The sequence below is a fragment of the Arachis hypogaea genome, chromosome 15, assembly GCF_003086295.3.
Source record: "Arachis hypogaea cultivar Tifrunner chromosome 15, arahy.Tifrunner.gnm2.J5K5, whole genome shotgun sequence".
Lineage (NCBI taxonomy): Eukaryota > Viridiplantae > Streptophyta > Magnoliopsida > Fabales > Fabaceae > Arachis > Arachis hypogaea.
Window position 1 is genome coordinate 97,075,955 of NC_092050.1, and position 15,515 is coordinate 97,091,469.

Consider the following 15,515-nt stretch of genomic DNA (forward strand, 5'->3'; position numbering starts at 1 on the left):
TAATGTCATGGTTTTTCGTGACCCATGCATTAGCATAGAACTCTTGTACCATTAAGATCCCAACCTCTTTGATGGGATTGGTTAGGACTTCCCAACCTCTTCTCTGGATCTCTCTTCGGATTTCCGGATACTCATTCTTCTTAAGCCTAAAAGAGACCTCAGGGATCACCTTCTTCTCTGCCACTACTTCATGGAAGTGGTCTTGGTGGGCTTTGGTGTTTAATCTCTCCATCTCCCAAGATTCAGAGGTGGCGGCTATGGCCTTTCCTTTCCTCTTTCTAGAGGATTCTCCAACCTTGGGTGCCATAAGTGGTAATGGAAAATAAAAAGCAACGCTTTTTCCACACCAAACTTAAAGGCTTTGCTCGTCCTCGAGCAAAAAAAAATAAGAGAAGAATAGAGTAGAAGAAGAAGAAAATAGAAGGAGAAAGAGAGAGAAATGAATTCGGCCAAGGGGGCTTATGAAGTGTGTGTATTAAGGGTTAGTAAGAGGGGGTATTTATAGGAGTGGGCTAGGGTTAGGGTTCGTTCATGGGTGGGGTAAATGGGAGGGAAATTTGATTTTGAAGTGGGTGGGGGTTGGTGAGAGTTATGATGGTTTTCGGAAAGTGATATGGATGTGATTGCGCTAGGGTTTATAGGGAAGAGTATATGGGGAAGTGTGAAAAGAAAAGTGAAAAAGTGGGGTAGGTAAAGATGCTGTGGGACCCACTGGTCCTGAGAGGCTAGGGAATTCAGATTCCCTGCCCTTCTGCAGAGGCGTTGAACGCCCAGAACTATGCTCTTGGTTGGCATTCAACGCCAGCTATGCTGCCAATTAGGGCGTTGAACGCCAGCCAGTGCTCCCTGGCTGGCGTTCAATGCCAGCAAGTCTGCCAGTTGGGGCGTTGAATGCCCAGGCAGTGCTCCCTGGCTGGCATTCAACGCTAGCAAGACTGCCAATCTGGGCGTTGAACGCCCAGCCAGTGCTCCTTGACTGGCATTCAGTGCCAGTAAGACACTCCATCCAGAGTGTTCTGTTTTCATTGCTGAACCTTTCTGTCTTTGTTTTGACTGCTGCACATGATCATGAACCTAAAGAAATAACTTAAAGAAAATAAACTTAAGGAATTAAATGAAATAAAGATAACTAAATAGAGTTGGGTTGCCTCCCAACAAGCACTTATTTAACGTCATTATCTTGATGGTTAGCTCCTTACGGTGATGGATATGGGCTCCGAATTTTGCCCCTTACAGTGAACTTTCTTCCTGTCTTCTCATGAATGAGCTCCACGTGCTCTAGAGACAGGACACGACTCACTGTATGTGGTATGACTGGCTTCTTGGTGAAGACAACTCTCATGCCAGGTGAGAGGCCTTCAGTGGGGACTTTCTTGTCCCTCCAGCCTTTAGGTACTTTCTTCTTAGTACGTTTGTTCTCAGTGCTTGTTAATGGCTGCCCAACACCAAACTTAGAATTGTTGTTTGGGGGCTTAGTAAAGCTCTGTACTGAAAGAGATGGTTGGAACACTAAGTGTTGCACAATTATCTCTCTATTTTCAGAGGGAGAGTTAGGGTGAGGCATCTTGAACAAGATGTGATCCTCCCCTAGTTGCAAAATCAGTTCTCCCTTAGCTACATCAACGATAGCATTGGGAGTGGCTAGGAAAGGTCTTCCAATGATGATGGTTCATCCTCATCTTCCCTGGATGTTAGCTTTCCATAGCCATTGAGAACACTCCAATTAGAAGTCTGTAGCTCCAGAAAAGCTCTTTCGAGTCCAAGGAAGTCAGATCCGGACAGCATCTGCAGTACTTTCTCTGCCTCTGAATCAGACTTCTGCTCCACCTCCTCAATTTCAGCTAGAAAATACCTGAAATTTCATAAAAACACACAAACTCAAAGTAAAATCCAAAAATGTGAATTTTACACTAAAACCTATGAAAACTTAGTAAAACTTAAATAAAACATACTAAAAACTATATGAAAATAATGCTAAAAAGCGTATAAAATATCCGCTCATCATGTTTTTTTCTCTGGGAATGTGTTGGACGGTTACTCGCTCGAATTCGGCCGCCAATTCTTTTACTTTTTCTAGGTATTGCTGTAGCAGGGGGTCCCGTGTTTGATAGTCTCTGTTAATTTGGGAGCTGACCCCTGGGAGTCGCTGCAAATTTCTAGCGCTTTCAAGCCAACCTCTTTGTCTAATGTTAGTTCGGCTAGGAGGGCCTCGTATTCGGCTTGATTGTTGGATATCAAAAATTCGTATCGAATGGACTATTCGATGATGGTTCCGTTCTTGTTTCTAATATTACTCCTACTCCTCCCGAGCCGGTGCTGGATAAGTCCTCGACATGTAGTTTCCACGCTTCTGTGGGTTCCTTTCCTGGGGTCATTTTGGCGATGAAATCTGCTATAGTCTGTGCTTTAATGGCGTTCCTAGGCTTGAATCCAATCTGGTACTGTGAGAGTTCGATGGACCATGCAAGCATCCTTCCTGCCAGGTCTGGTTTTTGTAGCACTTGCCCAACCGCCTAGTCGATTTGGATCATAATAGGGTGGGCCTGGAAATACTGTCGGAGGCATCGCGAGGCTATGAGTAGCGCAAGGGCAAGTTTTTCGAGTTGGGAATAGCGCGCCTCCATGTTTTGGAAGACCTTTCTTATGAAGTATATGGGACTTTGTACTTTATGTTCGTCTACTCGGACGAGAGCCGCATCTAGTGTTTCTTCCATTAAGGATAGGTAGAGGTAAAGTGTTTCCTCCATTTTGGGTTTGGAGAGTATGGGGGGTTCTGCCAATACATTTTTGAAGTGTTGGAAGGCTTCCTCGCACTCGGTTTTCCATTTAAAGTTGATGCCCTTTTTCATGAGTTTGAAGAAAGGGATGGCCCTTTGGGCCGAGGCTCTGAGGAATAAGGAGAGAGCGGCTAGTCGGCCAGTCAGCCTTTGGACATCCTTGAGACTTGCCGGGCTGCTCATTTCGAGGATGGCTTTGCATTTTTCCAGATCTGCTTTGACCTCCGTTGGGTGATCATGAAACCCAGGAATTTTCTGGCTCCCATTCCGAACGTGCACTTTATTGGGTTAAGGCACATTCGATGCTTCCTTAAGGTGTTCAGCACAAGTTCGAGGTCACTGATGAGCTCTTCGCCGATTTGAATTTTGGTGAGCATGTCATCGATGTAGATCTCCAACTTGGTTCCAGAAAGGTCTTGGAAAATCTTGGTGACGAGCCTCTGGTAGGTGGCTTCGGTGTTTTTCAGTCTGAACGGCATGACTGTGTAGCAGTACGTGCGGTCGGGAGTTACAAAGGTTGTCTTGTCCTCGTCGGGTCAATCCATAGCTATTTGATTATACCCAAATTAGGCGTCCATAGAGCAAAGGTATTGATGCCCTGACATGGCGTCAACAAGTCCGCCAATATTTGGAAGGGGAAAGGTGTCTTTGGGATAAGCTTTGTTCAAGTTCGTGTAATCGATGCACATTCACCACTTGCCATTTGCTTTCTTGATTAGTACGACGTTGCCCACCCAGGTCGTATTAACGTAGTTCCCGAATGAAGCCTGCCTCTGTCACTGGTTTGGCCTTTTGGTCTACAGCCAAACGGTGGGATATTAGATTAGGATCTATGCCCAGCATGTCGGCTGGGGTGAATACGAGCAGGTCCCTGTTCTGCTTTAGGAGTTTGACCAGGTCCCCCTTTAGATCGTAGGGTAAATTCTTATTGATGAACGTGTATTCCTCTTTGGTTTGCCCTATCTGCAATTTTTCCATGTCCCCTTCCGGTTCTAGTTGGGGATGACCATCCTGGAGAGCATCGAGGTCGGCGAAGAAGATGCCGACCGCGTTGCAGGACCTCTTGCGGGGGCCAAGCTGGTATTGTCACATTCTACCGCAACTTTTTGATCCCCGTGTATTGTTCCGATGGTGCCGTTATTGGCTTGGAACTTCATGAGGAGGAATTTGGTAAAAATAACAGTAGAAAGGTCATTAATTATTTTCCTTCCGAGGATGATATTGTAGGCGGTGGAGTCTTTGAGAACCATGAACTCGGAGAGGATGGTCTTCCTTTGGCATCCGATTCTGATGGTTAGTGGTAATACTATGGAACTGTCCGGTTTGAGGAAGTTGTCCTCGAGTCTGGTTACTCTGTTATAGTGGGCTTGCAAATTTTTGTTTCGAAGATCCAACTTGTTGAAGGCTCTTCTGAAGACAATGTTGGAGTCTGCTCTGGTGTCAACCAATATACTTTTTACGATTTCGGTCCCGACTTTTGCAGAGATGGAGAATGGGGCGTCTTCTGCCGAGGTGCCACGTTTGCAGTCATCGGGGGAGAATTTAATTGCCTCTACGATCGGGGAGGTTGGAGCTCGGTTTCTTACAGCCAGGATTTTAAGATCCTTTTTTAGTGCCGATTTGAGATTAAGGATACAACTCAGTGGGGACGGCAATAAGTAATGTCCACGTGAGACTGTGAGTACGGCTCAGTGAGGACGGCGATACGTAATGCTCAATTGAGATCGGAAGGATGATCCTTCATGAAGATCGTGATACGTAACGCTCATGGAAGAGGATGTTTTCTGAAATAGAGACGATGATACGTAATGCCTATTTCAGGAATTTTGTCGAGTGCGGGCAACCATCCAACACGTGAGCTCATGGACTGTTTATGAATAGACATGTATCATACTGCATTTATTTGAAATTTCTTGGGTTTGCATAATTGCTTTGGTTTGCTAATTGATATTTTGTGAACTGCTAATTGTACTACTTGTCATAATTGTTCTCTATGTGTGAGTGTTTGATTTCTGTTTGATTGCTTGTGCTTGTGACTTGTTGGTTCAGATTATGGTGGAGTGTGGTGGCGTGTATTTGATTATATGTTGGGATAGAGGTCGTGAATTGATTATATGTTGAACCGGAGTTCGTGATTTGTTTATATGTTGGGTCGGAGGCTGTGATTTATTTATATGTTGGTTCGAAGACCGTGATTTGATTATATGTTGGGTCGGAGGCCATGAATTGTTTATATGTTGGGCCGGAGACCGTGATTTGACTATGTTTAGGCTGGAGGCCGTTGGGCCGGAGGCTGTGATTGGTTAAGTTATATGTCTCGGTAAATTTGGTGAAATTTGATATGTAATTTGACTTGTTGCGGTGTGATTGATGATTTCGAATTTTTGAATGGATAATCACATGATTTTGAAACAAAGATCGAAGTTAGGGAATTAATGAATAATGGATTGGATGAATATAAGAATGAACTAAATTGAGTTAGAGAAAAGGATTCATAAGATGTGTAATGATCGCTACTGTTAAACAAATTTTTATTTTTATATATATCCTTCTATAATAATTCTTAAACTCCTCTGCTGAGACCGTGTGGTTAGGTTCTCACCCTCTACAGCCTTATCCTTTTTCAGAAAATAGACAAGGAAATCGATGAAAATTCTACTGAGTTTTTATCGTGCTTTTCTTTGATGTATTATCTTAGCTATTATTTTTCCTAGCTGTTATTATATATATGTATTTATGTATGTACATATAAAAGAAAAGTATTTCCGGTATTTCAAAGAAAAGTCGATGCGGTTTTCAGTTAAAGGCTCCTATTGCGTAAATATTATAAGTGGTCGTAATGTCCTCGCTATCAGAATAGCGCAGTCGGAAGCGTGACATTTTGATAGTAAGGGTGTTACACATACATTATTTCATTTTCAAATTTAATTCTTTCATTAATATCTATTATGGTATTTTTAAATTTTAAAAGTTATTTTATCAAATACACTTGTTGCTACTTATACTTATTGAAAGTCATTTTTAATTTAATTTACTGATACTATAACTTTTAAAAAACTATTATTTAAAAGCTAACTTTTATAAGCTACTTTTGAAAAGTAAAAATTTTATCAAACCGGATCTAATTATATATATATACCGTATTTCGAAATTCGCACCGAAATGTGTTACGTTATCAAGTTTTTTTCCCAACCCTCCTGTTAAATTTTCTATTTCCAAGATTGATTCATATTATATCTTTGTTACTTTTGTAATTAATTATTTGTTCAGACTTGTTACACATATAAATTATTTTAGCAAATAAGTTTAAATAAGTTGGCCCAATGCCAACAAAAATAACCTTCAGGTTAGAGTGCGTGTAAACACGCGCTTCTAAGACTATTGAAAAGCGCAAACGTCATTATGAAAACTGGTTCTTTTCTCTCGATCAAAACTACAATGCTCAAAATTCAAACAATGATAAAAACTTCTTAAAAATCTCTCAAAATCGTCGCGAAAAGTCAAGGAAGTTTCAAAGATGAAGTTGAAATCTTCACCAACAAACACAGAAAGAAAAGACGAAAGATTATTGAAGGTAATGTTCACTAATCTTGTAGTTTTTTCACTTTTCTCTTTCACATTCTGATCGCAAAATGCTACATAGTCATATTGCAGTTTATTTTGTGTTCTTGCGTTACTGTTCTCATTATACGCTTCATTTAGTGATAACTATGTTAGGTTGGTGTAAAAATATTACGTAGTATTTGTTATATAGTTTAACCTATAATATTTGCATGTGTTTGAAGAATTTGAATGTGTTTTTGTGCATGAATGAGTTTTGCATGTTTCAAAATGAGTGTCAGTAGTGTTTCTGGTATCATTATATGTTTGTGTTTGAGATGTACTTGGTAGTGTTGTACTCCTTATGTTGTAACTAGACAACAGAATATTATTCTTGTACTTCTAATGGTATTATGTATATATTTGAGTGATTTGCAACCATTTTTCTCCATTTATCAGGAATTTTGTTTATCGATTTCTTGTAACAAACCATAGAATTTTATTCTAGTGCTTCTGATATTATTTTATGCATGTTTGATTCAGTTGCATGTCTTTTTGAACTCACATTGTATGATGTAATCAAAAAGTAATAGCAGTGTGTTTGGTCTGCATTTCGATGTATTTGGTTTGTCTTTCGATGTATTAACTTTTTTTTTATTCCTTACAGAAAAAATGGCACCAAAGGTAGCACCAAGATATAATGTAAGCATATATATATTTGAACAACTCAATTTATTTTGTATAAATATAGTTTATTTACATGATTCTCGTTTATTTACAAAAAAACTCATGATTTGAGATGTCCCTAAAAGATCAATTCATGATAAATTCTAAAACATGAGTGAGGACAAGAAAGCAATTGTTCGAGAACTGGAATTTGGTGGTTTGATGCATATTCCTTCCATGAATGTGCCACATAAGCTATTGAAACAATTGGCATATTCATTTAATCTATTCCGTAACAGACTAGACACACGGTATGGTATAATCAACATCATCTAAAAAAATATAGCAGTTACCCTTGCCTTGAGTATAGCTGGTAAAAATCTATTTCCTATATTCTGTGAATCAAATTTTGGTGCATTATCAAATTATTTCTGTGTCGTTGAAATATTTTTTTGCCACTTTTGCAAGGCCACGCTATGCAGGAAAAATTAACTTTCAAGAATTTAGTGAGAATTTCACCTATATAAATATAAGAGTTATGCTGTTCTAATTGAAAATTTTAGAGGACTTATTCTCATAAATATTCATGAAACTAGGATGAGTACAAGGTTATATAAGTGCTTAAAATTATAGACTCTTGAATTTGAAGAGTATAAGTAATGTGTATAATTTTTTGTACTAGCATATGAAGTATATGTTTAATCGATTAGATACCTATTATTTCGTTAGAACTTTAAAATTTTATACTAAAAGAATGTTTAATTTTAATAACATATTCTTTATGTATATATTTATATGACATTTAAATTTTGTAAATAGTAGGGATTGAAAAATATTTATAAATTTGTAATATTATTATTAATATTATTTTTAATAATAATAAAGTAATTAACGATTATTAACTGACAAACGATAACGATAATACTTTGTATATTGAACCATTATATTGTTTGATAAAACGATGTCTTTTGAGCATGTTTCATAAAGAAAATAACATGTATATTGATAAAACATGTTTGTTAAATTTAAAATACATTGAAAAAATCACAACCATTAAATAATTACGTGAATTTTGATTATTATTCATAAATATATACATATATGTATGTATGTGTGTCGGTGAATACTAAAGCAATGTTTAAAGTGTTCAACAAAAAAAATTAAAAAGTGTTCTTTTAATTTTTTTTATTTGAGAGAGTTAAAATTTTTTATTATTGTTAATTAAAAAATTTATTAGTTATATTATATTCTTGAAAAGTATTGTTATCAACCTTATAATAACTAAATGTGAAAATAAATTATATCTTTCTAAAAATAAAATCTAATCGTCTCTTGAAATCATTTTTATACTGAAAAATCACAATTAATTATTAATAAATTTAATTATTTAATGCATAATAATTTCTAAAAGTAAAAAAAAAAAAGAGAAATGCAAGTAAATTGAGACTAAAATATATTCCGTTACGATGGTAGGAGTCGAAATACAACCTCTTATGGTGTGTTTGTTTGAGATGAAAATGGGAGGAAAGAAAAGGGAGGGAAAGAAATAGGAAGGAAAATAGATATTTTTCTTTGTTTGGTTGAGGAGAGAAATGGAAGAGGAAGGAAAATGGATAGAAAATTATTGGTGGGACCCACCAATTTTTTTTCTTTTTAATAATAGAGAGAAAATGGAGAGAAAACTAAATCTCTCTCTCTACTTCCAATATTACTCCTTTACTTTTTTCTATATAATTTATAATATAAGGATAAAATTTTCTTTTTATAACATTTCTTTCTTTCTTATTTTCTTTTCATTCAAACACATTTAAAGAAAATAAAAATTCACTCAATTTCTTTCCTTTCTTTTTTTTTCCTTTCTATTTTCTTCTTCTCTATTTTTTTCCTTCCAACCAAACATAGCTATAGAATAATAATGAGTGAATACCCCATCCGATTCCTGATAATTTTTTTTGGGACTGATTAGTCCCTGTACCAAAAAAAATAACATTAATTTTTTTTGACACAGAGGTCTCGTTGTCCTTTCGAGGTAATTGTCGTGGGCCAGGTTGAATTTTTTTTTGTCAGGGGCCAGATTAAGTTTTTTTTTTGTCAAGAATTTTGTTGTCTTTCGAAGTAATTGTCAGGGGCTGATTTGGGTTTTTCTCAATAATAATACAGCAATGATATCAATGAAATAAAAGTCATTTAAGATATGTATGTACTTATTTTGGAACTCTGCATTTTGGGCTTTGTGTTTGGCTCTTTTTATATTAAATGCCTTTAATTTCTCTCTAAGTCCCCACTCTCTCGTCTCATGCGCGTGTCAGAATTAAATCAATTAATGAAATGACGTTTCCTAATAGTATATATAGCTAAACCACACATCTGAGCATGTCTCTCATACATTTTCACAACAAAGAAAAAATGGGGTTATTATTTTCAATTATCATTATCATCACTCTACTTCTATGCTCTCACTACTTTTCTTGTGCTTCTTTGCAAATTCATCCATTTCAACCATCACTCCACCATCAAGGTAATAGTCATCAGTCAAAATAAAATAAAACATTATGAATGAATTTTAATCCAAGTTCTTATATATATGTGTGTGTGTGATAGTAGGAGGAGTAAATGCTGCACACCAACAAAAGATTTCTCTTCCAAAAACGGTGCCCAGAAAGCTAAGATTCACTGATGAGAAGGTACTATTAATTATATATAAAACATTTGCTTATCATTATTACTACCTGTGATTCATATTCTCATTCTTGAAATATTCTAATAGTTAGAAGAATATGATGATGAAGTAGTAGTCAGAGATAATAATATCGCATCACACGAGCAGAAGGGTTCCCTTGCCACAGGTAATTAAATAATAATAATTATTCAAAAATGTTATATGCACATAGAAATTAATCACTAAAAAAGTTACCATATGTTTTATACTAATGACAGATTTAGTAACTAAATTTTAGTAAATTTAACATAGTTGATAATTATTTTATGTACTGATAATCAATTAATAACCAGTCATGACTATAGTCTATAGAGTTAATAAGAAATCATTGAAATGAACTGCACATATAAAACACATGCAAATAATTTACTTTGTGAATTCAGCTTGCTCTTTCATGTCACGACATATATATGTACCATTATCAAATTTAAAATATCACATAAAAGACCTATAGTTCTAAGAAGTATATTTAGGGGTGGCAACACCAGCCGAACCCGTGGGTATCCATTCCGTCCATACTCGTTCGGGGCGGGTAATTATCTGCGCCCGTACGGAAACGGATTTTACCAGGACGGATTCTTGGGCGGGAAGGAGCAGGGTCGGATTTAGGTTGAAGCTGTTCCTATCTGCTCCGATATATATAATATAGGGTAAAAAATCTATATATGCCAAGGGGGTTTAAAATTACCCAAATCAGCCAAACGAAATTCTGATACATCAATCCACCAAAGAGCAAATATATGTAATTCGAATCAATACAATTCGAATTAGTTTTCAACATAATTCGAATTGATATAACTCGAATTACTCGAAAAAATTGGCAACACGTAATTCGAATCAACATGTAACGAATTATTCCCAACCATTGCGTACAAGTAATTCGAATCAACTTGGAACGAATTATAAAAGCATAATTCGAATTGTCTCAATTCGAATTAGTAGGAACACGTGAGTAGGAGGAAGTTCGAATCAAATTGATTCGAATTACTCACATTTCGAATCAAATGGCTAATTACACATTGTACAATAAGATACTAGAAAAAATACTATATAATATAAAAAATATATACTAAAAGAAGTATAAAACAAGATTATAGTAAATTAATTTTAGTATAAAATTATTAAATATAAATTAATTTTAACTCCTATTAGTACTTTGAATTAAAAATAACATATAAAAATGTACTTATATTTATTAAATTTTAATAACATATAAAAATTTAATAACTTTTTAAATATTTTTTTTATAATAGGAGTACATTTTTATATACTTTAAATACTTTGTATAAAAATGTACTTATATTTATCATACAAAAATAAAGTGTTGTGCCAATATAATAACATTATAATATTTTAAATCAATTTTTTTCTAGGATTTTAGATTAAAAGCAGCACATGAAAAAACATTATTGGTATTTTAAAGCTAACTTAATTAAAAAAGATAGAACTGTATTTTTTAGGATTTTATGTACATAATTAGGCTAATTTTTTTAATATTAATCAAAGATGTGTGTTATACTATGTTATTTGGTTTTAGGTAAGTTTTATTCTACTATATTTTTTTTACTTTTCAAAAGACAAAAATCTAAAAAATTTTATAAATTAATTTAAAAGAAAATATCATTGACGTAAAAAAATTAGCCAAACAATAATATTTTTCACATAAATTAATTTATAAAATTTTTAAGATTTGTGTCTTTTGAAAGTAAAAAAAAAATATAGTAGAATAAAACTTACCTAAAACCAAATAACATAGTGTAACACACATCTTTGATCAATATTAAAAAAAATTAGCCTAATTATGTACATAAAATCCTAAAAAATACAGTTCTATCTTTTTTAATTAAGTTAGCTTTAAAATACGAATAATATTTTTTCATGTGTTGCTTTTAATTTAAAATCCTAAAAAAAATTGATTTAAAATGTTATAATGTTATTATATTAGCACAACACTTTATTTTTGTATGATAAATATAAGTACATTTTTATACAAAGTATTTAAAGTATATAAAAATGTACTCCTATTATAAAAAAATATTTAAAAAGTCATTAAATTTTTATATGTTATTAAAATTTAATAAATACAAGTACATTTTTATATGTTATTTTTAATTCAATGTACTAATAGGAGTTAAAATTAATTTATATTTAATAATTTTATACTAAAATTAATTTACTATAATCTTGTTTTATACTTCTTTTAGTATATATTTTTTATATTATATAGTATTTTTTTTAGTATCTTATTGTACAATGTGTAATTAGCCATTTGATTCGAAATGTGAGTAATTCGAATCAATTTGATTCGAACTTCCTCCTACTCACGTATTCCTACTAATTTGTTATAAGTTGATTCGAATTATTTGTACGCAATGGTTGGGAATAATTCGTTACATGTTGATTCGAATTACGTGTTGCCAATTTTTTCAAGTAATTCGAGTTATATCAATTCGAATTACGTTGAAAACTAATTCGAATTGTATTGATTCGAATTACATATATTTGCTCTTTGGTGGATTGATGTATCAAAATTTTGTTTGGCTGATTTGGGTAATTTTAAACCCCCTTGACACATATAGGTTTTTTACCCTATAATATATATATATATATATATATATATATATATATATATATAATATATATATATATATATATATATATATATATATATATATATATATATATATATATATATATATATATATACATACTTTTAATATATAATAGATCTAATATATATAAAATAATTAAAAAATAATTAATAATATTGTATCATATTTAAATTTTTACTTTAATTTATGTTATGCATGCAATGATGGTTATATAAATTTTAAAATTTAATTTTTTTTTGTTGGATTTTAATAATTATAGGAGCGAGTAGAGACGGAGCGGATATCCGCAAAGACGGATTAGAGTTTAACATTTTACTATTTACGAGTAGAGACGAAACAGATTCGATGCAAGTTATTATAGGGCGGAACGGGATCGAGTAGAGCAAAAACCCGCCCCTACACGTTCTATTGCCACCGTTAAGTATATTCTAAGAAGTATAATACAAGAGCTACGCGTGATTTTTATTTTCATTTTACTTTATTGTTGGGTTCTAACTGTTCATGATAACATGAATCATTTATTTAGTTTAGTAATATAAACCAAGCCAACGGGCTCAATTCACCTAGCAGGTTCATCACGCATCAATTCCCCAATTTAAAGTGATGCTGTATCAAGGTAGGGCAACGGGATAATAAGTTGTATATAAATGAAAAGTTAAACCAATGAAAGGCATAGCACAGAGTCATTTTAGGTGTACTTAATTTTACTGGATATTTTGTTGGCTCATTAATTATTGACTGTAGAAGTAGACTTTTAAGTTTAAATGATTATAAATGATCAATAAGTTAGTGCTTTTTTTTTCTAAAATGTTTATCATATTATATTTTTAATACATTAACTTCTAAATGCACAAAGAAATAAAAAATAATAAATATTTTAGAATATAGGAAACAGCCTCTATATCTTATATAAGATGAATGCTAAGAAATATTTTCAATGAAATCCGTATAATGATGACAAATGATTTAAGATCAATGTTATATAAATTTTCTTATTTAATTCCTAAATTTGATATCAAATAATATTGAATAAACTTTTGTTTTTAACTATAAAATTTTAAAATATTAACAAATTTAATTATAAATTAATAAAACTAATTTTATATTTATAAAAAATAATTTTTCATGATAAAAATACTCAAATATTAATTTTATTCATATATAAATTTGTTAATATTTTAAATGTTTATATAAAATTGATAATTTTTTATCTTTTATAAATATAAAATTAGTCTTATTTATTCGTAAATAGATTTATTAACATTCTGAAATTTCATAAATAAAAATAATAATTTATTCACAAGATTTTAAATTTTTAATTTCAATTTCAAATTTACATTTAATGTTTATAAATGTACAAGTAGACTTTTCTATAATCTAATAAAGTCTATGAGGTGATTAATGCCAAATGAATAAATCTACTATGGCAACATATATTATTTTAAAATTTAAATTTTCTAAATTTTAAATTTGTGTTTAGAGAATAAAATGTGATTTTCTATTTAAGTACATACTTGTGCACCCCACTAGTCCTTTTCGGGGTGTATACTTCTAGTCTTCTATAAATATTTTTGAATCATTACTGCTGAAGATGAGAAATTATTCCTATAATTTTGGAGTTTTCCCCTCTGTGATAGTGGTAAGAAAGAGAAAAGACTGATTATAGTGGCTAGAAAGAGAATTTTTTTTTTAATTTTTGAAAATTTATAGCATTGAGAAAATATTATTTATTTTTACTGTTAATATTTTTCTATTTTTAATTTTTTTAAACACAAAAATAAAAATAATAAAATTTTATTTTTTATTTTAATTTCATCTTTTTTTTTCCTTCACAAATTCCTAAAAATAAAATTATAAATAAAAACCCTAAAAATATAAATCAAGTAGCCATTTAAGTATTTTAATTTAGTTTGTCAACATAAAACTTCCATTCTTTATTTTTCAATTAACTAGTAACCATATTATGCACTTCTTTTATCAACTTAAATACAGAAATGAATTCAACTTGTATGAACTTATGCAATTTTAATTACAGGGAAGCAGCACAATAGAAACCAAAACACGGTACTTTGGAGCAAGGGAACAAGACAAGAATGGACGGAAATAAGGAGTGATGACTCTTCACAATACTTTACTATGGATTATGCTCGAGTTAGAAGACGACGTCCTATACATAACAAGAAATTGCCGGTTGGTCCATAAAACGTGGTAATAAGAAAGACATTAAACAAGAGATATTATGGATTTGGAGCTAACTAAACTCGTAAACACACACTACTATGGAGACCATTTAGGTCACAATTTTGTGATTGGAATACGTGCGTGTGGAATGTGTCTCTTGTCTTATGCATTTTGTGGCCGACATTAGAGAGCAAAACCCTAAAACGTGTAAGAAAACTATAGATTAGGACTTAGCCCAACTAACAAGCTCTATTAATTAAATTGTCCCCCAATGAACTTTTACTTTTCCTGTTGGCATTCATAATGTAAATTCCTAAATGAGGAATGAGGTTACAATGACCAGCATTTCGTACAACATGGTTTCCGGAAGTCATAATCAAGATGGTGAGAACCGAATCGAATCGGTCAATAAACCGATAAAATAATTGGTTTATTAGTTTAATAATTCGACTAAAATTCAGCTGGAATTCAATCGATTTAAATAAATTTTAAATAAAATTCTTAAAAGTTGAATATATAATTTTAAATATTTAAATTTAATAATTATTAACTAAATAAAATTTAAAATTTTACAATTTTATATAATAAATTGTCTATAATTTATCAATAAAAATTTATAAACAACTTTAAACATAAAAATTTATAACTAAATAGATCAAAATACAAACATATAATGTTCTACCAGCAAAAAAAAAACATTGACTAATAGTTTTTAACTAAACAAAACTCTAATCATAAAAAATTATAATCATTATTAGATGTTACTTTCAAGATTTTCATCATAGATAGAATTTCTAAAGTACAGAAGTATCACAAAAAAAAGTCTTATTCATGCACTACATACTTGATTACATCTCATATAACAATAATCTTGCTATCTTACTTACCACTACTACATGATTTATATTTCTCAGAAACATGAACATCATAGATATTACGCAATCACAATTCACAGCAAAATACAAACACAGGCGTGAAAACCAGAGGGAAAAAATTAAGAAAAAAACTATCATGTTTAAC

At 32.1% G+C, this 15,515-nt stretch overlaps 1 protein-coding gene across 4 annotated transcripts; it reads left to right on the forward strand.

Moving 5' to 3' along the window:
- The first annotated feature begins 9,233 nt into the window (after positions 1 to 9,233).
- LOC112747085 (uncharacterized) lies at positions 9,234 to 14,649 on the forward strand. 4 transcript variants are annotated; one of them, XM_025795128.3, is made up of 4 exons: positions 9,234 to 9,501; positions 9,585 to 9,667; positions 9,751 to 9,829; positions 12,574 to 13,070. In XM_025795128.3, the coding sequence occupies exons 1-4, from the start codon at positions 9,357 to 9,359 to the stop codon at positions 12,693 to 12,695; spliced, it is 429 nt and encodes a 142-aa protein (XP_025650913.2). In that variant the 5' UTR covers positions 9,234 to 9,356; the 3' UTR covers positions 12,696 to 13,070. The 4 variants fall into 4 exon arrangements, with proteins under 4 accessions (XP_025650913.2, XP_072074506.1, XP_025650912.1 ...); XM_072218405.1 differs by having other exon boundaries at positions 9,247 to 9,501; positions 9,588 to 9,667; positions 12,574 to 13,005; XM_025795127.2 differs by lacking the exon at positions 12,574 to 13,070 and adding an exon at positions 14,350 to 14,649 and having other exon boundaries at positions 9,373 to 9,501; positions 9,588 to 9,667.
- The last annotated feature ends 866 nt before the right edge of the window (positions 14,650 to 15,515 follow it).

Bases quoted from the DNA above. Each gene is read 5' to 3' on its own strand.
- LOC112747085 (XM_025795125.2), top strand. From the start codon at position 9,390: ATGGGGTTATTATTTTCAATTATCATTATCATCACTCTACTTCTATGC. The intron at 9,502-9,584 runs GTAATAGTCATC...TGTGTGTGATAG, and splicing joins ACCATCACTCCACCATCAAG to TAGGAGGAGTAAATGCTGCA. The intron at 9,668-9,750 runs GTACTATTAATT...ATATTCTAATAG, and splicing joins TAAGATTCACTGATGAGAAG to TTAGAAGAATATGATGATGA.